General features: G+C 47.4%; 1 protein-coding gene across 2 annotated transcripts in view; it reads right to left on the bottom strand.

Annotated features, from left to right (window-relative positions):
• Positions 1 to 18,076, bottom strand: part of RORA (RAR related orphan receptor A) — a 287,053-nt gene extending 268,977 nt beyond the window's left edge. For both annotated transcript variants that reach the window (XM_072982150.2, XM_072982151.2), the window contains exon 1: positions 17,755 to 18,076. In XM_072982150.2, the coding sequence (XP_072838251.2) occupies positions 17,755 to 18,061 (307 nt within the window). In that variant the 5' untranslated portion in view covers positions 18,062 to 18,076. The remainder of the gene's footprint in view (positions 1 to 17,754) is intronic.
• Positions 18,077 to 25,955: the final 7,879 nt, after the last annotated feature.

The following is a 25,955-nucleotide window of genomic DNA, read 5'->3' as shown; positions in this document are numbered from 1 at the left end:
GCAGTGAAATAGAAACTCCACCATCAGCACCCCTGCCTTAGCTGGGCTCCTCCCTTCTCCAAACTGGTTCCAAAGCGCCCACTGGATTTAAACCCTTGAATTGCAAGAAAAGCTGAAAAAGGAATCTTCCCATTACTTCCTCCACACCATGGATATATACTTATCCTCTACCACATTGTTTCTTCCCTCCAGGAATACAGAAAATGAGGCTTGGATCCTGTTCCCCTAGGGATTCCCTCCATGAGCTCAGAAGGCCCTACATCCAGCAAAAAGGCTTAGAATGAGGATGCAGTCTTTGCCTGTCCCCCCAGCTTCAAGCCGCTGCTGCTTTTCTCCCATAGCGTTGCAAAGGAGAGAGGGAAAACACAGCTGGATTTGCACAGACATTTCCCACTCACGCACCAGCTTTTGCCTCTAGCTACCACAACACGACAGGGCCAGGGCTGGGGAGGTGGTTTGCTGATTATCACCTCTTGGTCCTTTTTGGCAGGCCTGGCTCAGAGGCACTTGGCTTCGACTAACCTGGTGGAAGGCGGAATGGTGAGTGATTAACCCATCACAGAGCCTCCAAACAAACCCATCGCTGTTCTCCTTCTGTAAGAACAGAAGAAGAAAATGAAAATAGAGATGAGCTGGAACTGTGGAGGTGGAAGGCAAGAGGAACTAGGCAGTTATCTTAAAGGGATGGGGAAATTGAGGGCAAATGGGACATTTATGTGTAGCCTGAATAATTAACTTGTAAACTGCCCAGAGGGTACTTTAAGTGCTATGGGGGCTGTATGGAAGCAGCACGCTTTTAATTTTTTGAGTACTGTGACTAGAACTGCAGCTGCAAGCTTCTGGGAGTGGTAGTATGAGGGGGGAAAACAGGTTTCCCAAGATCTGTTTTCCATTTGCCTCCGGTGTGAGTAACTGTGGCTCTCCAGATATTGTTCAGATACAACTCCCTGAATTCTCCAGCATTGACTATGCTGACCAAGGCTTATGGGAGTTGTAGTCCAACAAAGCCTGGAGGGCAACTGGTGCCCATCTCTGAACTACACCTTGCAGTGCCAGAGACCGGGAGAAACTTTCTCAGGTGACCAGTGTTTGGAAAAGGTACTTTTTCAAACTCCCGGAATTTACCAACAGCTTGGGTGGAACTGAAGAAAACTGAAGCCCTTGAAATAGGTAATATTTCTGACCTGCACGCTTGAGCTGGCTGAATGTATTTATGAGCTCTAAATTTGAGTGATAATATGGAAGCCGCCAAGAAAAATGTTTTTTTGGCCGTTGAAAAGCCTAAGGAGTCAACAACTTGGGGGAAGATCTGTGGTTGGCCAAATCATTGAAGCCACGTGGTTTCTTTGGGGCAACTTTTAAAACTTCCTGTTTAAAAAAATGTAATATGGACACTGATGAGGAAAGGAGAGTTTAAAGATAACACCATCCAAGAAATCTTACTTGGAAAAAACACAGTTTGCATCCAGCCGTGTGCCAAGGAATTTGAATCAAATGCCACTGCTTCATCTGTTCCAAGGATTACTCTGAAAACTCTGACAGCCTCACTAGAATATCAAATGCTCTAGTCAAACTTATTGCAGGTTCTTTCTCCCCCCCTCCCCTGCCCCCGGTTACATATTAAATATATCTGCATATAATACAGTAACTTATACACCATCTAATTATCTTTGCAATAGCTTTAACATAAAATTATTCCAAATTCTAATTCATTAGTCAATTAGGAAACTGTGAGTAAAATAGCAGATGAATAACTAGTACTTCACAGAGGCATTCATCAGTAAAATCAACCAGGAGGATAAAATGGAAGCAGTGAAGCAAAAATATACTTGTATTCTTAATTTATATAAATGATTAATATACAAAGTCAGCCTGTTCATCCAATAATTAATAGACTCTAATTTCTTCATCATAATCTGTCTTCCTCCATTCAGTAAAAAGATCTCTTTTCATTCTTTCAAAAATCTAAGGTTCCCTCCATCTCTCAAACTGTTTCACTTATTTTTTTTAATAACTATAACTTGCCAGCCTCTTAGAATCCATTATTTGCATGCTACTCATGTTTAGCAAAGGAGCAGTTCTGCTCTCATTAACCAACTAGATGTAATTTATCAATAATCATGATACCTGCAATGAAAAACATTTCACCAACATTTCTGTTTATCCTGTTTACATCTCTCCTTGACTTCACTTGAACATGCGTAAATCTTGGAGCATAACCACCACATGTGTACGCAGTCAGGTGACTGCAACCCAGGCTTCCAAGAGGCACAAATATTCTTTCCATAAATTCTGTTTACTCTTAGGGCTGTCAAATACCAGCAATTAATCAGCTTATGATAATTCTCTTTCATATTAACACAGTGTTGCCACTGATAGAGGAAGCTGAGTTTAAACACAAAGCCATCCAAGAAATCTTTCTTGGAAAAGTGCAGCTTGGTTCCAAGTGCCAAGAATTTGATTCAAGCAGCAGCACACAGTCTGTTCCAAATAATACTCTGAAAGCTCTTGCAGCTTTGCTAGAATCCAAAATGCTCTACTCAAATCTGTTGCACTTCCATCAAAAATAATTTCAGCTCAGTTGCCCTACAGCTATGACTGTTTTCTATGCCTGTAACATGGGTGATCTCAAAATGTTTTTAAGTACATATGCCACTCCATGTGTCACAAATGCTTCCCTATGTTCATAATTAGAAACACTACAAAACCCTTGGGGCAGTGCCAGCCTGACACAGAACGAGGTCTCCATAAAGCAGTGATTTCAAGCAGTCCTTTGGACAAGAACATAGCTGGGAATTGATATTTGAAATATGCCCCATTGTTCCACCCATGAAGTGCATCTTTTCCACCCACATATTGTGAAATGCCATGAAAATCTCCAACTGAAGAGGCAAATGCTAGGCAAGAATATTGTCAAGTCTTTGGGTCTGAGTTCCAATGCTTTGGTTCGAAATCTGAGTCTAAGTCTTTGCTACCATGTACCAAGTTCGAGTCCCTGTTAAAAACAAGCTCCTCCCCCCAAGAAAAAAGGGGTGGGAGCGGTGGGTGGGTTCTGAGTCACCAGTTGAGTCAAAGTCATTGGAAAAAACACAACATCCCAAAGCTGAGTCCAAGTCAAGTCACTAGTGCAACTTAAGTCTGACTTGGCCGCAAGTCCCAAGGACCTGAGTCCCCATCCTTCATGCTTGGGATGTACAGAATCTCTTGCTTATTTCAACAGGCATCAGATAGGAAGCCCAAGAATCTGTCAGTCCTAGACTTACTATCTACTTGCATATAAACCCCACTAGACTCAATTAGATTTACTCCAGTTAACTGTTAGGGCTGTGATCTCCCTCTCTCTGGAGGAGTGTCTAAATTCTGACTAAAGCAAGGGTATTTTTGTAAATTTCCCGGGACAGCCATGGAATGGCACAAAGAACCAAGAGGCAACGTCCCTACAGACCCCTGGTGTTTAATCCAGCATTGGTGGGATTACAAATCTTAAAATGTTAAAAGCCACCATGCCATTAAAGTGAAGAGGAGGCGTCTTTAAAATATCAGTACCTTATGAGGAAAACAATACCAAACAAGGAAACTGACAGCTTCAGTCCCACCCCCGCAATGAAGCCCACAATCTGTCTTGCACACTCAAAATGTGGGGTTAGGTTGCTGGGCTTTTTCTTGCAAGCTGAGGAGTTCCATCCCTGGGCGCTACATTTTTCAATTTTCTCTCATTTTTCCTCCTCTTTTTAGTAAATTACTTAGTTCTACAGTACTAGGACCGAGCATGCATGCATGCGTGTGTAGATGAGTAGCTGAATGCCTGTGTGGACTTTGAGTAGTTTACTTTAAGACACCAGGGTCTGCTTCTCACACCTAACTTAATTTGTCAGTGCAGTGGTGTGACTGCTAAAGATCATAAGAGCTGCCTCTTGTTTCTCTTTTTCTTGTGCTCTTTGGATTGGAGACTGAGAAATAATTCTGCCACAAATTCTTCTGATGGTGCTGTGTAACCCCATGCCACCACACTCCAAGTCCTATTTGAGTTTCCCCGTTAGGATCTCGAAATGTAACAAATACCACCACAGACTCCAACAAGGACTAAATTGCAATCTGCAAGGACAAAGAATGAGGCTGGCACCAAATCTGTGTGATCTTGTTCAGGTACAAACCAGGTTCAGAGGCCAGTGCCTATGACTGCGTATAGCAGGGGTACTGCATGTGGGTCCCTACAGATGCTGCTGGACTGCAGCTGCCATCAGCCCTGGCCAGCAAAGTCTACAGTGAGGGATGAGGGGAACTGTAGTCCAACAACATATTCCTCTTTCTAGGTCATATGGATGCAGCCTAAATAGTGTGTCGTGAGTCTTGCCTTTTCTGCATTTTGCCTCTTTCTCTCAAACCTTAGCTGCTCACATACTTTGGCCCACGTTGAGGCACAAGGCCAACTGAAGATATAATGGTAAGCATCCACTGGAGCAGATTCTAGTTAGCAGATGCAATTCATTAAAAAGTTGGCTCTTAACACACCACAAGTGTTGTTGTTGTTGTTGCTGCTGCTGATGCTGTTTCCCCTCAAAGTATCAAGTTAATAAGAGCTAATCGTTAAACTATAACCCTGTGGGATGCCCAACAAAGTTATCAAAGATTCAGCAAGAGATCTGAATGATCCTGAGAACATCCTACATCAAAATCCACAAAGGATCGTTTTGAGTCTGCTTCTTCTTGATGTTGTTGTTCTAAAATGCAAGCTTTTCCTCTCCTGCTAAAGGCCAGAACATTCCACAGGGATTCTACTTCCCAGTCACCAAAAGAATGACACAAGAGATGCATAAACTTGGCAGAGATTCAGAACTGTGTGAAAAACTCTTTGTGTGTGCATGCAAGCAACACACACACACACACACACACACACACACACACACACACACACACAGAGGTGCACAAACCAAAGAAATCGTAAGTGTTTGGCATCTAACTCTTCCAGCACATCCTGTCTCCTGCTCTCAGATGTATTGTTTTGAGCTGGACGGCTCTTCCAGTAAAGCAGTAGGTCCTGCGTCTTTAAAATTCAGAACTGGTAGCGCCTGCTGCCAGACCGTAATCATAGCTTGCTTTTTAACAATCGGCTAAACTTACTTGTCAAATCCATGTGCAGGAATCTTTTCCAGCAAGTCTGCAGCTTAATTTTTTTTTAATCTAGCCAGAAGGAAGCTCATTAGAATAGTAGCAAGCTAAGCTAAAATTTGTTACGCTATCAAGAAGTTCAGCTCATGCTAGAGGAAAAAAAAGAGACTTTTGCTCATAATCAGTGAGCAGGATATTCAGGGAATAAAAATGAGGCAGACAAGCATATAGTAGCAGCATGGCAGAAATGGAATTTCCACTTGCCTCTAGGGGGAGCTGCAGTACATAAGGGCAGTAAAGCATTCTTGTCTTGGGGACGGATGGAACAATACAGTACATGGAAAGGGTTAATTAGACGTCTCTCATATCATCATCATCATCATCATCTTAGAACTGCAGAGCTGGAAGGGACCCTATGGATCACCCAGTCCAACCCCTGTCAAGGAGGCACAGTGGGGATTTGAACTCTCAACCTCTGACTCCCTAGCCAGAGACCTAATCTAGGAAGCTGCCCAGCAGAGCAGCTCCTGTGAGGGATGAGCCAACAGTGCTGTTGTTTGGGTCACAACATACACCATATAACGCAGTGGTCCCCAACCTAGGGCCTCCAGATGTTCTTGGACTACCACTCCCAGAAGCCTTCGCCACTACCTCTGCTGGCCAGGATTTCTGGGAGTTGAAGTCCAAGAACATCTGGAAGCCCAAGGTTGGAGACCACTGATATAACATATGTGACAGGTTTGTTTTTGTTTTGTTTTTTTGTTTTTGTTTTTGTTTTTTTTTGGCATGGACTGCAACTTCCAGTGTTGTCCAGCGAGCATGGCTAGTGGCTTTCCCAAGCTCCCCAAAAGAAATGTTAAAAAATATTGTCAGGAAGGAGGATAATTGGTCTCTAAAATGTGAGTCACTACAAAGCTATAATCCTGCCCACTCTTACTGCATTCACAACCAAGCAAAGGCTTAAGCCAAGACCAAGACTGGCTTCAGGCCAAACTGCTGGAATGAGAGAAGCACCCTCTTCTCTTTGCTGGGTATAATTTACATTATTTCCTCTGCCTCACACCACCATCCCATTGCCAAAGGGAAAAGCTGAAGTCTCCAGAAGCTGAGAGTATTTAAATCACAGGGTGTCTTCCTTAAAACAGGCTAGAAGCTGCTTAGCTGCAGGCAATAAAGTAGCACATCCAGGCTTTGCAGGAATTATGCTAAAGAAAGAGAAAGAGAAAAAAAGAAAGAAAGAAAGCAACCAGAGAGCAATTAGAGCAGGGTCCATAGCTGCTAAGCCAGCCCACTGAATCACCTCTGAAAGGTTCCCTGAGCCTGAGCAGCCCCCTCTTGTCTGTAAGACACCTCCCAAAATCTCCTAGCCATCTGGAGACTTCCACATATTGTAGTCCTTCAGAAGTAACTTTTCGCCACAATCAAAGCAAACATGTGTGCATTTGCATAGCCCTGTGACAAACCCAGACCTACTGGGATATGTCACACAGTTACACTAAGCTGCCACCAACCATTCCCTGTAAGAAGTCACACAGACCAGGGATGGATTTTGAAACAATAAAAAGAATAAGGTTTATTTAAATACACACAGGAAAAATAAAACAATCAGGTGAATAAGATAAAGTAACGTGGCTTATTCTCACTCATACATGCATACAGTTTGGTTCACACAGAACCCTTAACTTGAAGCACAGACCCTGAACCTATCAGTTCTGGCTAACCAACAGACACCTGAACCTATCAGGTTGGTACTCTGACACACAGTAGTACCCTGTCTGACACACAGACTCCCACAACAGCTTCTTCTTCCCAGCTGCTGCTTCGTCACCACCCAGTGTCTCTCAGCATCTCATATTTATACAGTACAGCCCCTCCTCCTGATGTCCCGCCTTCCACTCCCCATAGGATGGAACTTTCCCTCCAAACCCATGACAGACAGGTAACATCAGTGCTGTATGTAACACCTCCCCTCTTTATAAGTTGTTTTGTAGGGGGAAAGCTAACGTGCTTTTCACCAAAAAACAACCTGTATAAAATACACAACAACAGTTATACATACCATATTATACTTACTTATACTTACATTCTAAGTTAAACATTTACCATTTAGGCATTTAACCATTTATCATATACATTACATCAATTTACCTTTATTCATACAAACCAAATTCAAAACCAGGTACATTTTACTTTTTGTCATCATTATATACACATAGTCCATGTTCTTTCGCCGTCTTCATTCTTCAGGTCTTCTTGATAAGGCGTCAGCAACACAGTTCACTGACCCTCTGACCACCTTCACTTCAAAGTCATAGTCCTGTAGGTTTAAAGCCCACCTCATAAGTTTGCTATTGTGGGTTTTCATTGCCTTTAACCATTGCAATGGTGAATGGTCAGTACACAGAATAAAATGTCTTCCCCAGATGTAAGGCTTGGCCTTCTGGATCGCGTAGACTATGGCCAAACACTCCTTCTCCACGGTTGCCAAATGTCTCTCACCTTTTTGAAGTTTCCTACTCAGGTAGGACACTGGATGCTGGTCACCATTCTCATCCTCCTGGCACAGAACTGCTCCTACCCCGCTGTTAGACGCATCGGTGTAGATGATAAACTCCCGGTCGAAGTCTGGAGCACGCAGGACAGGATAGTTGATTAACGCCTCCTTCAACCTCTGGAACGCCGCCTCACAGTCGCCGGTCCACGGGATGCGGTCATCAGCCTTCTTCCTCGTCAGATCGGTCAGCGGAGCCGCAATCTCGCTAAACCTCGGGATGAACTTTCTGTAGTAGCCCACCAACCCAAGAAATGATTTGACCTTTTTCTTGGTGTTGGGTCTAGGCCAATCACGAACAGCTTCTATTTTGGCCGCCAGGGGTTTTATCATTCCTCCCCCTACCATGTGACCCAAGTATTTTATTTCTGGGCTACCCAGCTGACACTTGCTGGCCTTTACTGTTAGCCCTGCTGCACTTAACCTCTGCAGCACTAACTCCAGGTGTATCAGGTGATCTTCCCAGGTATTACTGAAGATCCCTATGTCGTCAATGTAGGCCACTGTAAAGTCACTGAGCCCTGCCAAGGTCTGGTCCATCAGCCTTTGGAATGTGGCTGGTGCATTTCTGAGACCAAAGCTCAGGACTCGAAACTCATAGAGACCAAAAGGGCTGCAAAAGGCAGTCTTTTCTTGATCCCTGGGATCAATTCTTAATTGCCAATATCCCTTTACCAGGTCCAATGATGAGATGAACCGACAACCCCCTATGGTTTCAATCAGGTTGTCTAGCCTGGGCATTGGGTAGGCATCAGGAGTGGTTACACGGTTTAATTTCCTGTAATCAACACAAAACCTAATGCTCCCATCAGGCTTGTCCACAAGGACTATCGGAGAGGACCAAGGACTAGAAGAGGGGACGATTATGTTCTCCCTCAGCATCTCGTCCAGCTCCTTCCGCACCTTGTCCCTATAGGGTCCCGTTACTCGGTATGGGGATACTGCCTGCGGGGGTGCATCCCCTGTGTGGATCCGATGCATCACTCCCTTCACTATCCCCGGCTTGTTGGAAAACACCTGTTGATATTTATTAAGCAGCATTTTTAGTTCTTGCTGCTGGTCTTGGGTGAGTGCAGGACTGATCTTTACCTCCTCTGGGTTGTATTTTACTTCCCCTCTACCCTCCCAGAAGGGCAATTCAGCTTCCTCACTCTCAGCTGCTTTTATCGCGAATAAAACCCTCTGTTCCCCTCTGTAGTAGGGTGTTAGGGCATTCACATGAACCACCCTCCTTGCTTGGTTCTCCTCCTGCTCTATTAGGTAGTTCAGGTCTGACATCTTGGAAATGACCCTATATGGTCCTGCCCATTTGAGCTGCAGTTTGTTCTCTCTGCAGGGCCTAAGCCAAAGCACTTCCTCCCCTGGGTCAAAGTGCCTCTCTCTAGCTTTGTGGTCATACCATGTTTTCTGTCTGACCTTCTGAGCTTGCAGGTTTTCTGCTGCCAGCTCTAGATTTCTCCTTAGGTCATTCATTAAGGTGTCTATGTATGTCACAACGTCTTGTGGGTCATCCTGGGTGATCTGCTCCCAATCTTGCTTGATCAAATCAAGGGGCCCTTTCACCCCTAAGTGTGCAGCAAACATGTCAGAGTGACCCCTTTGTAAGATCATGGGGCGATACTTTTCAGGTACCACCAGCTGACTTCTGATCCCATCTCCCCCTTTTGAGATATTCCTCAGGGTTTCTCTATATAAAACCCCCTTTTCCTCCAGAGATCTCACTGGGGTTTCAGGTGTTAGCTGGGCGTCAGTCACCTGTTCAAAACACTTTTGGAGAGTGGCGTCTGCCTTTTGCTCCTGTCCAAATCTGCTGTCTGTGGTTAAGGTTTCCACCACAGCTTCTGAACTCCCCTCTGCTTCCGTCTCTGGCTCATCATTACCCCCCTGAACTGTCCCTGTGGTGGCTTGTGAGCGTGTAATCACTAGCACCCGTTTCACATGTTCAGCCAGGTCATTTCCCACGAGCACGGCTGCTGGCAGAGTCGATGAAATCGCTAGCCGCCAATCTCCCCTCCAGCCTTGAAAGTTGACAGGTACCTCTGCTACTGGCAGAGAGATTACCTGCCCCTCAATCCCTGCCACCTTCATGCTCTCATTTGGGATTATAAACTCCCTAGGGATGATATCTGGATGGCACAGGGTTACCTGGGAACAAGTGTCCCGCAGCCCCCTATACTGACGGTCAAGTATTCCTACGTCCACTCCTGCTGTCTCAAACAACTGAGAATCTGTCTTCACCAGCAAGCAGCGCTTTACCTCCACAAGAGGACCATTTTCCTCAGCCTGATCAGCAGAGGTAGCTGTTCCAGACTGAGTAGCCATGGCAACCGGCTCCCTCAGTGACACTGAGCCTTGCTCTTTCTGGACACAGAACACAGCTTTTGGCTTGGTCCCACTAGAATTCTGAGGCACCATTCCTTTTAGCTGCTTCAATTTCTCACACTCTGAGATTAGATGACCCTTTCCCTGACAGAAATAACATTTTCTGGTGTATTTTGATTCTCTCTCATCTTGTTTTGGTTTTCCCTCCAAAATCTGAGGTCTTGGTTTCATGTCTGAGGGCTTCCCTTCACCATGGGCCCCTCCCCCTTGCTGGCTTTTCCCTGGTCCCTGAGAGTACTTGCTGTAGGTTTCTTTGGGTTTACCTACAGATTTCCCCTCACCCAAGGGCTTTCTTATTTGAGAAATAAAATCCGCGATCTCTGCGGCTGCTGCCACAGATTTCGGTTTCCTTTCCCTCACCTGGAATTTCAATTCCCCATGCAGGACTGAATAGAACTGTTCCAGTGCTATCAAGTCTTTAAGCTGCTCATAGGTCTCTGTTCCCTCCTGCGATAGCCATTTCTCAAGCAGCCTCACCAATTGGGCCCCCACTTGGGTAAAAGTCTGCTCTGGCTTCTTGGTGAGGGACCTGAATCTTTGTCTCAGCTGTTCCGCATTTATCCCATGTCTTGCAAACACCAGTTTTTTAAACTCTGCAAAATCTTTCATCAGTTCCTCAGGCATCTCGGCATAAACCTCAGCCAGGCTACCACTGATTAAAGACCGCATGATGGTCATCTTCTCAGTTTCCCTCACTGAGAAGTCCACAAACGCTCTTTCCACTAAGGAAAAGAACACCTCGGGACAATCTCCCTTGTGGTACACAGGGAATTTCTTCAGGTCAGCCTTAGACAATTGGCCTCCCTCAGAATCCCTATTGTTATTATTGTTCTGGTTCATCAGTTCCAGTTTTCTTAATTCAAACGCCATTTTTTCTTTCTCCAGAGCAATTTTCTCTCTCTCCCTCTCCATTTCCATTCTCTCTCTCTCCAATCTTTCCTCCCTCTCCATTCTCTCTCTCTCTCTCTCTAATTCAAACGCCATTTTCTCTCTCTCTAATCTTTCCTCCATTTCCCTCACCCTCAGTTCATGCTGTTGGGCTAGGAGTATTTTTCTGAGTTCTGGGTTCTGCTCTCCTGTGCTGTCACCCTGCACTGAGCCAAATTCATCCTCAGAACCTTGGTCAATCTGGGGGCCTTTCACTTCACTCATTTCTGCTACTTGGCTTCGAGTCAAGGGCATAACCCCCCCTCAGAACAGGCTGCTTTAAAAAGTCAAGCCTCAAAATAAAACGACCACTTTTTTCCTTCTTGCCTCAGAACCAGCTCTTTCTAGGGATTGCTGCTGTTCTTCAGCACTAAACTTGTAACAGTATCGAGTCAGAGCCTACCCCCCTCTGCTGGGCCTCTCAGCTGGCAAGCTAGATCACTGTTACTACGCAGTTTTGCCTCAGCTTTTTCCCGCCAAAACTAGGCTGCCTCAGAGCACCTTAATCTAAGTCTCCCCAGTTGGCACGTTCTTCTACTAGCGCACCTCCCCGTGAGGTACACCTAGAAGATTACCTACGCGCCTCAGACTGTCCCTGACTAGACCCCCCTTGCTCTGGGCACACTTGCCAAGGCTTTGCTGGACCACTGGACAACTGGACCAGTCGTATCCCACACGCTGGACACCAATCAATGTGACAAACCCAGACCTACTGGGATATGTCACACAGTTACACTAAGCTGCCACCAACCATTCCCTGTAAGAAGTCACACAGACCAGGGATGGATTTTGAAACAATAAAAAGAATAAGGTTTATTTAAATACACACAGGAAAAATAAAACAATCAGGTGAATAAGATAAAGTAACGTGGCTTATTCTCACTCATACATGCATACAGTTTGGTTCACACAGAACCCTTAACTTGAAGCACAGACCCTGAACCTATCAGTTCTGGCTAACCAACAGACACCTGAACCTATCAGGTTGGTACTCTGACACACAGTAGTACCCTGTCTGACACACAGACTCCCACAACAGCTTCTTCTTCCCAGCTGCTGCTTCGTCACCACCCAGTGTCTCTCAGCATCTCATATTTATACAGTACAGCCCCTCCTCCTGATGTCCCGCCTTCCACTCCCCATAGGATGGAACTTTCCCTCCAAACCCATGACAGACAGGTAACATCAGTGCTGTATGTAACAAGCCCCAGTTAGGAGATACTTAAAAGGCACAAGCAAATTACTGTCACGTTTCCATGAGAAGGGTCACAAAGGGTCATCCGACATCATTCCCAGGTTTGAGGACAGCACGTTGCCCAAAACAGCTTCCAGAACGAAAGCCGAGTTTGTCTCTTGCAACGCAAAAAGTCCTGCAGCAACTTAAAGACTAACAGATTTATTGTGTCAAATGATGCTTTCTTGGATGGCGGCCCAGTTCCTGATGAGGTGGCACGATAAATCTGTTAAGTCTTTAAGGTGCCACAGGACACTTTGGTGTTGTTGTTTTTTTAAAACAGTGAGAAGCCGTGTGCAATTCAGAATTCTCACTGTACAGATGGCCCACATTCAGAGAGAAAGAGAGAGAGAGAGAACCACGCAGATATACATCCTCAGCTCATTCATCTGAAACTGATGGCAGAACACTAGCTTTACAATTAGGAGGTGATAAAAAGTTTTCCTTTCAGAGATGCATTCCTTTAAAGCTCCTGGACCCAAGCAATCACTCTGCAAATAAAGACAATGTTTATTCCTAGTGACCAACTGCCAAATAAAAGCAGGCTAGTGTGCAACAACCTGGTGACAACATAAGTTTTGACAGGACTGAATAAACTGCTAATGGAGGTCATCTCAACCCAATGACCTGCAGCCGCCGCCCATCGGCTGTTGTGCAGGGCCCATTGTAAAGATGTTGCTGCTGACCGTCTTATCCCAACATGCACTTTCGCTGCTCTAAGGCCAGTGCTCGTGCTGCTGCTCCTCTTTGAACTCAACACTATCCTGGCGGGTTGCTTTAGAACTCCATCATAAATTATTAGATCGAATTACGAAATGAAAGACAGCTTGGCAGGTTGCAGCTACCAAAGCATTCATACATTTCCACCTTTCAGCAAGAGTACTTTGGATTCCTAGGCTTCTATAATAAACGTTCAGACTTCTAATTCCTTTATTGCGAAGAAATATTTTCATCACATACATACAATTTTAGAAGGGTGTTCCTCTTTCTGTTCTATCCCTATCTCCTGCAACATTCATCACGGATATGGAAAACACACACACACACTCATGTAGCCTTACCCAACTATCTACTACAGGTGCAAAAATCAGTTTAGTCTTTTTTTGACCACTGATCATTATCATTCCACAGAAGTGGCAACAGCAGAAGCGGAAGTGGTGGCGGCAGAAGTGGGAATCCTAGGCACAGAGGTGCCTCCAGACCCTACTCCGGATCCACCTCCAGTTGTGCCCAAACCCGCCACTACCTATAGCTCGGCTGGCTTGCTACTGCCAACACCAGCTGCTCCAGATCCTGGCCTGCTGTCTATCGGGACCCTAGCACTGTGGCTGCAGCTGCCTCCTCAGGATTGGCTGCTGGGGGTAGCGATTCAGCGACTTATGGCATGCATGCCATAGGTTTGCCCTCTCTGGTATATAATGATCACTGGCTATAGATAATGACCAGGAACAACATGGTAATGAGTGTCTCCAATCACCAATGGGGCTTGTGAGGTGGCACTGGTTAGTAACAATGGAAATATAGCTGAGAATACGGCAGGTGCAACAAAATCTTTGACATTTTATAGTGGCCTAAGAAACCTTGACTTATATTGAGACCAATGAGATGGATTTTAAACATATGTGTACATTTTATCTCAGTTGTCTCTCTCTGGATTCTTGTCCTCTGTTTCTTCTTCTTCTCTAGAATGGCAACTTTCAGATCTTTTGCAGAGTGCCCAGGTATATTAAATTCATTAGAAACGGGTTTCTGTGTACTGCCATTCCTGATGTCTGATTTGTGTTTAATTTTGTAGTACAGAGATTGTCCTATTTGTCGTATGAACAAAATAATTAATGGACAACACAAAGAGCATCCAATGCACATCACTGCCCCATATTGTACTTACAGTGTATGTGTGTGTGTGTGTGTGTAAAAACTTAACAGACTGCTTCTTAACAACAGACTAGACCATTTGAGATTGCAAGGGGGGAGCATGGAATGATCAGTTTCAAATGCTGCCCCTGGTTACTTTTTTAAAAAGCAACTTCCAGCAACTGTTTGTAAAACACACAAAATAAAATACACAAGTCGAGCAAAGACACCAATTTGATTGGTTCACTTCACCAGGCGCCACTCTGGTGACCATTTTGTTTGCCAAGGACAATGTGGCCAATGGACTCTCTGGCCAACACCATCTCCATTTTCAAGACCTAGAAACCGTGCCTGATCTCCAATCACCATAATGGCAATAATAGCCACTCACTGCCTAGCCCCTGCTTCTGGGCTTGTTTTCTGCTTACAGGGAGTTTGGTTCTGTTCCAAAAGAGCATTAAAACAAGGAGAATGACAATGGGATTCTTCTACTTTGAGCGGTCCATTTGCCTGTTTCAGCAAGGGATACCATCTCATTCCTCTGCTGTTGGTGTAGATCAGGACTTTGATGTGTGAGGGAAAGGCCAGCCCTCACCACCTACCACCAAAAAAGTGCCTCCATCCTCAAAAGCCTCATTTCAACCAGGAGCAACAAATTAAGCCCAGACCTGCTGCAAGATTTGAGGAGGAAAGAGCAGGCTGTGGTTCCAGAAGGAATTAATTCCCAGCGCCCCACCATGGAAGTCACACTGATAAGAAATGTCAGCTCTGCTTCTCTGGCCCTTTGAAACGGGTGGGTGTGGGTGGAAGGGGTGGAAAGAAAGAGACTTGATTTTGCACAGTCCTCATGACATGATCCAAAAAGTGTTATCTCCCTCTCCTGCAAAGGCTATGTGCTTGATAATGCTCATCACATGGATGGGATGTTCAGGCAAAGAAAATGACACAGACCTTCTTTGGGCTGTCTGTGCATTGGGACACCCCATTCCCAGGGATTTTGGGTAATGCCTTCCCGCCCCCGCCCCCCCTCGCGGATTCTCAGCCAAGATCACTCACCTTTAGTTAGGCTCCTTTCCTGGATTCCCACCCCTCTACACATCACCCCCCCTCTCTCTCCCTTCCATTCAGGCTGTTACATAAGACAGCGCTTTGCTTGCGTGCAGACTCCAGGGCGGCTGTGCGGTTTTCACTTTTCCTCCCCCAATTTAATCCTCTCTCTCTCTCTCTCTCCATATTGTGGGGGTGGGCGCGCGGAGGATGGGAGAGCAAGAGAAAAGCCGCTGCAGCTTCAACGCACATTTGGGTCAGCAGGTTACCAGTATCAGGAAGCCTAACCCGTTTAAGATCACCAAAACGGCTCCCACCGCGCACCCCACCCACCCTCGTTCGCCACGAAGCCAGACGCCTTCTCCAGCCAGCCTTTTTTCATTTATGCGAAGAGGATAATAATAGGAGCGCGCTTACTCTGGTTACATAATTTTCTCCAGACATGCACTAGCTCAGGAAAAGAAAAGAAAAAAAGGAAAACACACAGAGAGAGCGAGAGAGAGCAAGAGCGAGAGCAAGAGAGCGCAGGAGTTTTCAGCACACGCCTGGGGCATAAAACACGGGCGCTGCTGTTCCGGATCCTCTGCCCCCCCCCCAGTGTCTTTACAGGAGGGGTAAGAGAGAATGTAAAATGGCAAACGATGCCTATGAAGACCTTTTCTTGCGATGTCGAAAGGAGAGAGCTTTTAAACTACAGGGGGAGGGCGGTTGTGTAACGGCCAAGTCCTGCAGCTTTATAAACATTTGCCGCCCCAAACCGACCCTCCTCCGACACATTTCCTCCAGTGTTTCCGATTAACGTGGTTACATAACCTGCTTTTGGCATTCCTGGGCGCAGAAATCCACCCCTCTGAGCCTCCCCCCCCCAACCAAAACAAAACAAAACAAAACAGGGCCTTCTCTTTCGCTCGGCCTCCCTGATCTCTGGGCCAAAATCACACACTGTACTTCCTGACTCACCCCCAGAGTTGCACGGGGAGGGGAAGAGAACAACCCCCCCCCGGCCACCTCTTTTCTCACTCTGAGGGGCGGCTGTCGCGTCGGACCGTCCAACCCAGCTGCTGGGGAACGGGAGGTGTGGCCAAACTGGGGTGGGTGGGAAGAGATAAACAAACAAGCACGCACGCTCGCACACGGGCAGCCGGCAGAGGACGACGGCATCTTTCCTTCGCCACCACCACCGCCGCCGCCGCCTTCTCCACAAATCCCCCTCCCCACCGCCCCGAAAGGCAGCGGGTCCGAAGGCAACCAGGATCTGCTCGGAGGAGCGCGCTCCAGGCCACCTGTCCTCCGACGCGCCCTTCCCTTCACACAACCAACTGGCGGGGGTCCAACCCTGTTTCCTCTGGAATGATTGCATTCAAAGCAGCGGTGACTAACTTATTTGCAAAAGAGGTTTAAGGAGCAAAACATACACACGGCAAAAAGAGACATCATCCCTGTCGCTGGAAGCCCCCACCAGCTTTAACTCTTTCAGGCCCGCCTCCTTCCTGCTACAGCTAGACAGACAGACACGTGTCGCCAAAAGACGCACGGCGGCCGAAGTGCGACGGCGGCGGCGGCGGGGGGGGGGGGGAGAGACTGAGATTTCATTTGCTTTCTCTGAATGACTGAGAGGCGGCCCTCCTCTCCACCTGTCCGTGGCGCGCCGTCTCCTCCCCCGACCTCTGCTCGCCTCCAGATCGTGAGAAAAGCGACACACGCGGGGCCTTCCTTGAAAGGGCTCCGCCGGCCTCAGGAGAGGTGAGGCCACCAAGCAGGCCCACGGGCAGCAACGCCTGTTCAAAGGCAGGCTGGCAACTTCTTTCTCCGCCAGCTCGCCCACCCACTCCTGGCCCAAGAAACAGCCCAGCCGTGAAGGAAGCCAAGCCAGAACGAGCTCAGCTTTCCGGGCCCGTTTTTCCTCCGCTTCGGAAAGAACACTGGCGCAACAAGGCGACACGTGTTGAGTGGCACGCGCACCGTCCCCACGTTCTCTTCTTTGTACCGCTTAAAAAAGGGAACCGTATGGGTTAAAAGGAGCAAGGAGAGAGAACCCGAGAGAAAGAGAGCACAGCGAGTGTTTAAAAAGTTTTAAGATCCCCTTATTTAAGGCTGCGACTCCAGAGATTAGCCCCTAGGAGGCAGGTAAACGGTTGGCTCAAGGTTTTCTCCCCCTCACATTTTGTTTTAAGTTTGGGGGCCCCTTGTGGCCCGAAATTCATGGCCTCAAAGCCACGACACCCTCCCAACCTAAAATAATCGGGAACATCCCCGCCGCGCCCCGCACACGTGCGCCAAGGAGAGACGCTCTCGGCCGGGCCGGCTCCGTTCCCAGCCGGCGTTAGCGTGGAAACGGGCCTGTCCGGCACCTCGCCGTCCTCCTCATGGCTTCCCTCTCGTCACCATCGGCGGCTGCTTTTCCAGCCGCGTCGCTTTTATTAATTTATATAGCCATTAAAAGTTTGCACAAGGTGGCGCGTCCGGACAAGAGGGAAATCTGAGCGCGCGGCAGTGAGGGCGCAGAGACAGGCGGTGGACGCGCGGCGCGAGGATGGAAGCGGCCCCCGGGTCGGGATCGATCTCTAGCTCGCTCATTCCCTCTCTCTCTCTCTCTCTCGGCTCCTCTCCCCTCCCCTCCCTCCCTCCAGCTCCCTTCCCCCGCTCCTACCTCCGCCTCCTCCGCCGCTGCCTCTGGTGCTGCCGCCGCCGCTGCTGCTGCTGCCGCCGCCGCTGGAGGAATAGCTTTGCCGGCGGTTGGGAGCCGGCGGGGGCGCATCGCCTTTCCGGGCCAGCTCGCCGTTGGCCGGCGGATCCCGGGCGGCGACGGCGGCTGCTCCTGAGCCAGCCACCGCTGCCGCTTCCGAGCCGCCGCCGCCGCCGCTGCTGCTGCTGCTGCTATTGCTGTTGCCGCCCGGCTCTCCGGCAGCTGGCTCGGAGGCGCCCGGCGAGGCGGTGTCGGCGGCAGCGGACTCCATGTTTCTGCCTGGGCGCTCGGAGCAGCAGCAGCGCCGCCGCCGCCGCCGCTGCCTCCTCCGTTGCCGCCGCTTTTGCTGCTACTGCTGCTGCTGCCGACGCCGCCGCTACCGCCACTCTCCCCGCCGCCGCCGCCGCTTCTGCCCCCTCCCGGCCCGGCCCGGCTTGGGCGGCGGCGGCGACGACGACGGGGTCCGGGGGCTGCTCGGCCAGGGCGCCTCTCGACCCGGAGGCGGCGAACGGGCGCAGAGGCGCACACACGCTCCCCGGTGGAAGCACACCCGGAGCGGGGGCAAGGAGCGGGCGAGCCGAAGCGCGGCCGAGGCGGCAGCTCCAGATGGGAGGCGAGCTTGCTGGGCTGTGACCACAAGCAGCGCTAGCGAGAGCGCTTTAACCGGCGGCGGCGGCGGCGGCAGAAGCAGCCGCAGCAGCAGCAGCAGTCGCAGCAGCAGCAACCGGCTCCCTTCGCCGCCGCCGCCGCCGCGCGCTCTTCGCTCGCCCTCCCCGCGCCCCGGGAGAAGCGCCGAGCCCCGGCCCGCAGACTGGCCAGCCTGCCTCCTTGCGCCCGGGCCGGGCCGGGCCGGGGCCTCTCTGGGGCCCGGCCGGCAGGCTAGGCGGTCCCCGCCCGCCCGCCCGCTCCGGTAGGATGAAGGCGATGGCCTTGCCTCTTGGTTCCCAAAGAAAGGGCAGAGCAGCGATGAAATGAGCAACCCAGAGGAAGGAAGGAAGGAAGGTAGGAAGGAAACCACCACAGGCCGACCAACATTCTCCAGATGGCTTGGGCTACAGATCCCATCAGCGCCATTCAGCTGAGCCCTGGAGAGGACAGGGGGGAGTTGTAGTCCAAGGAAGATAGGAAGGACGTTGCCTCTTGATACAGAGGGGGGCCTCTGCCCACCGGTCACACTGGCTCAGCCTAGTATCTGGCAGGTTCATCGGACTACACCTCTCATCAGCCCTTGTTCCAATGGGATTATGGGAACTGTAATTCAAGGGAATAAGGATACCAACACACAAGGAGGTGCAGGTCGCTGTCTGTCTAGAGCCATAGCTCCCAGCCCAGGGTCCCCAGAGGTTCTTGGACTGCAACTCCCAGAAATCCTGGCCAGCCCAGCTCATGGGGAAGGCTTCTGGGAGCGTTCGGTCCAAGAACATCTGGGGACCTAGGATTGGGAACCATCTATCTAGAGACTGTTAGGCCTCTCGTCCTCTCACAATTCCCGCACATCCCATGTGAGCCAACGCGATCAATATTTCGACGTTTTGGGTGGCATTTGTACAACAGAACGAAGGTAGCGTTAGAGTAGACGGCATGACTTACCGCTAGGGTTGGGCACCTCAAGTCCTGGGCCAACTCAGGTTGTCCGTTGAAAAGCAGCACCTAAAAGAGGAGGTACAATTGAAGCAATAATAATATCATCAATATTGAACATTGGCTGAGATCCTGTTGCTTAGCGTAGCAAATCACAGTTAGAGTAGGCCCATTGAACCAATGTGACTTACAGAGGAGCTGATTCATCAAATCCCAACTGATCTTGAGGGCCTACTCTAACTGTAACTTACTCTGCTAAGCAACAGGATTTCGCCCAATAACAAAGTTGTGCACCCACTTGATAAACCCTTTTCACTCAGCAGCCAGTTAGTCTCCAGAGACCTGATGGAATAAAAGCATATTTGTCGGCCAGAGCAAAGCCAGAAAGGAGGAGAATCTGGGAGCCCACAGCAAGACGGGCATACGTTTCTGTAGGAACGCCGTGCTTGAGAGACCCAGGCTGAAGCCTCCACTCAGCCATGAAGCCCACTGGCTGACTTTCCCTCAGGGTAGTCTACCTCATGGGGTGGTTGTGAGTATAAACATGGGCGAGAGGAGTTTATAGGAACGATACTGAGGTGCAAGTGTCATTTACAAATGAAATAAAAAGATCTCGCTGTCAAGGAGAAGATGACAATGGCCAGGTGGATCCATGTACCTGTTAAATCGGCTGCTTGTTGCTGCTCAGCTTGTCTGTTGCTTATGGACAAGCTGTTCCAAGACTTGTCCTCTGCTCTCCCTTCCTGTGGTTTGTTCTCTTTCAATCTGGCCTGGCCTAGACGGTCCTTCAAAGTGAGGAGGAAGCAACGTCACCTAAGCAGAGTCCAAAATAACTTGTTAGAAATCTAGAAAACTAAGGTGCCTCCCCCCACCCCAATCATTATCACAGTGACTCGCGTTACTGTATTTCTGGAGAAGATTCAGCAGGAATAACTTCCAGCACACTTATTTAAATATAATATTTTATGCTGTCTTTCCATCAGGGAAAAAAAATTACACCACCTCCCCAAAGAAGCTAATGATTAAATAATAAAATATAAACTCCCCCATCTTATAGTTAAAAATGAATAAAAATAGTGGGGTGTCGGGATCTGCAAGATGAGGGGAAGTAGGGGTCTTGCAGATGAAGCCTCAGGGCAGGGATCTTTCTCCTTGACCAGCAAGGGGGGAAAAGAAAAGACGGGACACTCGAGTGTATGGCAGCTGTTCAGAGGCGGAATCTCCTCTCTCCTCCTCCACGCCCTCATTTATTGATTCCTACTACCTTTCGCCCTGGTTAATTAATACTATTTTCAACAGAGGTAACTAATTTCCTTGAATACACAGGCATCAGTAAACAGAGTGCTGGTAAACAGAGACAGATAATGGTCAACAGATAATTTCCTGAGTACATAGACAAGTTAGACAAGTTCTTGAATACACAACAGTGTAGAGACTGTAACTACATTATCCAGAGACAATAGACAGCAGGTTAATGATCATCCTTACTGGAAACTAGTGACTTGCAGTTTTAGCATGAGGCCTGCCATTGTCATAGATATACATTTGCTACTGCCACAGACATATACATTGTAACAGCATAACAGCATAAATTTTCCCCACATCCCAACCGTTTTTTATTTATTTTGTTGAAGACAATGGCTGTTGTCGACTCTTGAATATTCTAAATCCAGGGGGTTCCGGTGCAGGTATGAAGGCATGAAGTCAGGCTCATCTTCAGCAGAGGGCAGAATAGCATGTTCCAGGCCACTGCAATAAGCATTTAAATAGCCAAACCTGCTTCTTTGTTGCGCTGAGAGCCAAAACTCTTTCTTTACAACTTTAAAACATTGTTCAGATGAAACCTGGAATCTTGGCAAGAGAATTAGATGGCATATTCTGATGACATCAACATTACAGTGTAGATTAAAGAAAACACAATATTGGATAATTAGAATTACAATTACAATAAGATATGCATAACAAGAGTAATAACAATTTTCAGGAAAAGAAAGCATATTGAAAACATATTATTCAAATATATAAGCACAACATACTGCTAAGAGGCAAAAGCAAAAAACTTTAAGGTATACAGAACTTTTGCATAGAAATATGTGACACAGACAACTTCCCCACTGAAGACACACACACTATGAATTTCTTGTATGATACTTGACTGGAGAGATACATATAGAGCTTGGCAAAAGAACAGCAACTTATTTTGAGGGATGAGTAGTAAAGAATGATGCTGGTATGCATCTGCCTGGCACTGGGGCAAAGTTCTTAAACTGTACAACTGACTGAATTAAAAAGTTGCCTGCTAGTGCCCTTAAATTTCCCCAGGACTGAAAATATGTTTTTACAGGCAAGCATGTCAGATGGATTAGCATCACAGTGTACAAAATTGCCTACTGTGGGGCCTATTTGTAGGGAATAATATGCTTCTCTGTCTCAGGGATAAACAGACAAAGTTTTCATATTACATTAGAAAATAATTTTCAAGGAAAATTGTGACATGTAAAAGAATAAACATACAGTGTCTACAACAAAATTAAATTCAAACATTTTTGACAATTTACAGCATTTGCAACAAACATTTTCTCAGGGATGTGACACTGTTACTCCTGGAAGGCAGAGACAGGAATGCAGGCTTGTATGAAGTCCCATATGCTCACAGCAATGCAAGGTGTGATAGGATTTGTAGTTCTAAGAACATGGAACCTAGAGTGTGCAGGACATCATTTGGATCCTTACAAATGGCTTGAGTGTAAACAATGCTTTCTCCAAATTGGAAGGTGATGGGGAAAAACTTTCTGGTTCGCCTCCTCCCACCCCAATATGCAGCATTAATCTCTCTACTGTCCAGGTGGGAGGCATTCTTTGGTGATCTGTATAACTGCCAAGTCTGGCTGAGTAGGATTTTTCACCCAAACAGGATTAGCACATGGAAAAAGCAGTTCAAAACCAGCTTCATGTTGGGTGTAGCAGTTACCCCCCTTAGATTCTCTTCCTTCTCCCCTTCCTTATATGATCCATCAAATGCTTGTAGAGCTGCTTTTGTACCCCAGTCCATGATATCAAAGAAATCTGGGCCTGGGTCCCAATTCGCTGGGACATAATGCAACTTTGGCTGAACAGGCGGAGACACTGAGGTAGCTGCTTCTTCTTTTGGACCAGCAAGGAAGGGAGTCAGGCATGCAGTGTGATTTGCTGATTGGCATGCGTTTATAGATACTTCTGCTGCTTGAGTTAGAGCTGTTGTCATGAAGCCTTGCTGAACAGCAGTAGCAAATGCAACTCCTCCCATAAACATTAGAGGACCATCAGGGGATGCACCAGCATTAATTTTTGCTCGCTTAAATGCTAAATCCTGCCATTCTTGAAGGCAAGTGAGTCCTTCTGCTGGTGGAAAAAAATCTTTTATCAAGGCCTTGCAGTCATTAAGCCATGGGGCAGATAAAGAGTCCATCCCATTGTCCTGGTTACTGCTTTGCAGTTTGCGGATGCCTTGAGATGGGGGCAGTTCACAACTAGCAGAAACAGCTGGCACATCTCTCTGTGCTTCTGCTGCTCCCTCAGTGACAGGAGGGGCAGAAATGACACCAGTTTCTGCACAAGCACCTGTTGTATCCATTGAAGGATGGTTATCAATCTCAGTTGCTTGAGGTGGCAGTGCTTTTAATTCATCAGGCTGGTCAGAATGAGACGAAGGGTGCAGCAGGGATCCAGAGGATGCATGCGCGCGCTGTAGCCCTTCCACACCGGGCGTGATGAGTAGGATGATAGGTGAATTACCTCAGAGAGGTGAATTACCTCAGAGAGGGCACCATTTTGTCGGGATCTGCAAGATGAGGGGAAGTAGGGGTCTTGCAGATGAAGCCTCAGGGCAGGGATCTTTCTCCTTGACCAGCAAGGGGGGAAAAGAAAAGACGGGACACTCGAGTGTATGGCAGCTGTTCAGAGGCGGAATCTCCTCTCTCCTCCTCCACGCCCTCATTTATTGATTCCTACTACCTTTCGCCCTGGTTAATTAATACTATTTTCAACAGAGGTAACTAATTTCCTTGAATACACAGGCATCAGTAAACAGAGTGCTGGTAAACAGAGACAGATAATGGTCAACAGATAATTTCCTGAGTACATAGACAAGTTAGACAAGTTCTTGAATACACAACAGTGTAGAGACTGTAACTACATTATCCAGAGACAATAGACAGCAGGTTAATGATCATCCTTACTGGAAACTAGTGACTTGCAGTTTTAGCATGAGGCCTGCCATTGTCATAGATATACATTTGCTACTGCCACAGACATATACATTGTAACAGCATAACAGCATAAATTTTCCCCACAGTGGGGTACAAAGGAGAAAATGGCAGAACAGGGCTGCTAGGATAGGATGGTAAGCCCTGCGTTGAATGCATGCTAGAAAACCAGGGTGGCTTCCCTTTTCCCCAAGATAAAAGCAGAAAGGGGGCCAGAAAGGTCTTCTAAGGTCAGGAATTTCATACGGTGATATCCCACTCCCAAGAAGAATCCGTCGTGCACATCCACCAACTGTATGTGCTTCTGGATCAATCTAGAAAAGTAGTATTGGATCCAACTCCCGTCTGTTGCAGCCAGCTTGGCTGATGGGAGTTGTAGTTGAACATCATCTGGATTTCATGATTTTTATTTGTGTATTTACCATTTATGTGAAGTGTTTTATTATTTGATTGTTGCATCATATATGCAACGATTGTCTGTACTGTGGTGTGCACCATTCAGTCTTTCGATGAGATGACATACAAGTGATAATACATATATATAGGTTTTTTAATGGTAGCATTTCAAATATTTTGTCCTTGCAGATTGGGAGTAGGTATCAGCATTGTGTCTGATCCAAACTCCCTGTGATTTAATGTAGAATCCTTGTTTACATCAAGTGTTTTCAAACAAAATGCTCCTTAGAAGTACAGTACTGGTTAGAGGGACTCGACTCAGCAGAAGGCATGTTACTTTAGATCGGGGGTGGTGGTGGTGGTGGTGGTGGCATGGACCACCCAAGCCTATTTGTCAGCAAGTCCAAGCCTTCCTGTGTTGTTGTGGGTTTTTTGGGTTCTTTGCCGTGTTCTGAAGGTTGTTCTTCCTAACGTTTCACCAGTCTCTGTGACCGGCATCTTCAGAGGACAGCACTCTGTCCTCTGAAGCCTTCCTTATTGCTGGCTGTGCTACTGGCTAGAGTCAATGAGAGTTGTGGCCCAAAAGGCTCTAGAAGCTAACACATCTTCAAGGGGCTTCCTTTGAGAAGACTACAGCCAGACTGTTGGCTAGTGTGAGGAAATTTAATCACATCGTCCCAGGGCTGGCCAGCCTTCACTGGTTACCCATTGTGTCCCAGATCACGTTCAAGGTTCTGTCACTCACATATAAAGCCCGTCAAGGGTTTGGGACCACTTTACTTGTTGGAGCATCTTTCCCCAATGTCACCTGCCCGAACCACCAGAACTTCTCAGGCCAGGGTCCTCTGTGTAGCTACCCTAAGAGATGCCCGAAGATCATCTACTATAGGTAGAGCCTTCTTGGCAGCGGCACCTATGTTATGGAATCAACTCTCAGAGGAGCTACATCTGGCCCCCTCCCTGCTGTACTCATTCGGGAGGCAGTTTAAAACACTAGATTTCAGGGAGACCTTTCACGTCAACCCTGGTTGAATGCCTTGCCTCCAATCTTGCTTACTCTGAAAATTGGTTGGGCCACTGTTTAAGTTTTTAAATTATGTTTTTGCTATAAATGATGTATTTAGTTCTGAAGCTGAGGCTCCAATACTTTGGCCATCTCATGAGAAGAGAAGACTCCCTGGAAAAGACCCTGATGTTGGGAAAGTGCGAAGGCAAGAGGAGAAGGGGAACGACAGAGGATGAGATGATTGGACAGTGTCACCGAAGCTACCAACGTGAATTTGACCCAACTCCGGGAGGCAGTGGAAGACAGGAGGGCCTGGCGTGCTCTGGTCCATGGGATCACGAAGAATCGGACACGACTAAACAACTAACAACAAGTTTGTTTTAACTGTCTGTAAAGCATGCAGAAAGGTGCTTCAGCATGAATGGGGTGGTATGTAAATCAAAGTGACAACAACAACAACAGCAACAACAAATCTTTTCTTCCATATTGCAAATCATTTCATTTTTGGGAGGGAGAGGTGAAACAATCAACTGTGAAGTCCTGAGATTTCCCCCATTCCCATGGGGCAAGCTGAGACATTTGTTTTCCTCTAGTCATGACTCTGACAATGCAAGTAAGGGATGTTTTGGATAGGGCAAAAGTTCCATGCTCTGTCTCTCCCTGCTTTTTTAAATTGCTTGGTCACTAGGGAGTTCCTGGTTCTCCAAGCATCCCTTTGAGAAGCTGCTTCTCTTCCCTTCATTCCACTTCATTGAAAGAAATCTTCAACAAATATTTAAGATCTCAATTTATCTACTGGAGTGTCTCTGCTGGAGCCTGCTTTATCTGAGCACTAAAGGAAAGCTTCCAAACGGGAGGCTTTCATCAGACACCAGCTTCAAAGGGGAGGCACTGTAGTGCTAACCTCTGCCTCCTGGAACAAGGTAATAATAAAAATA

This window comes from Pogona vitticeps, chromosome 12 (genome assembly GCF_051106095.1).
Source record: "Pogona vitticeps strain Pit_001003342236 chromosome 12, PviZW2.1, whole genome shotgun sequence".
Taxonomy (NCBI): domain Eukaryota; kingdom Metazoa; phylum Chordata; class Lepidosauria; order Squamata; family Agamidae; genus Pogona; species Pogona vitticeps.
The sequence above is the reverse complement of the archived record's forward strand: the minus strand, read 5'-3'. Positions and strand labels throughout refer to the sequence as shown.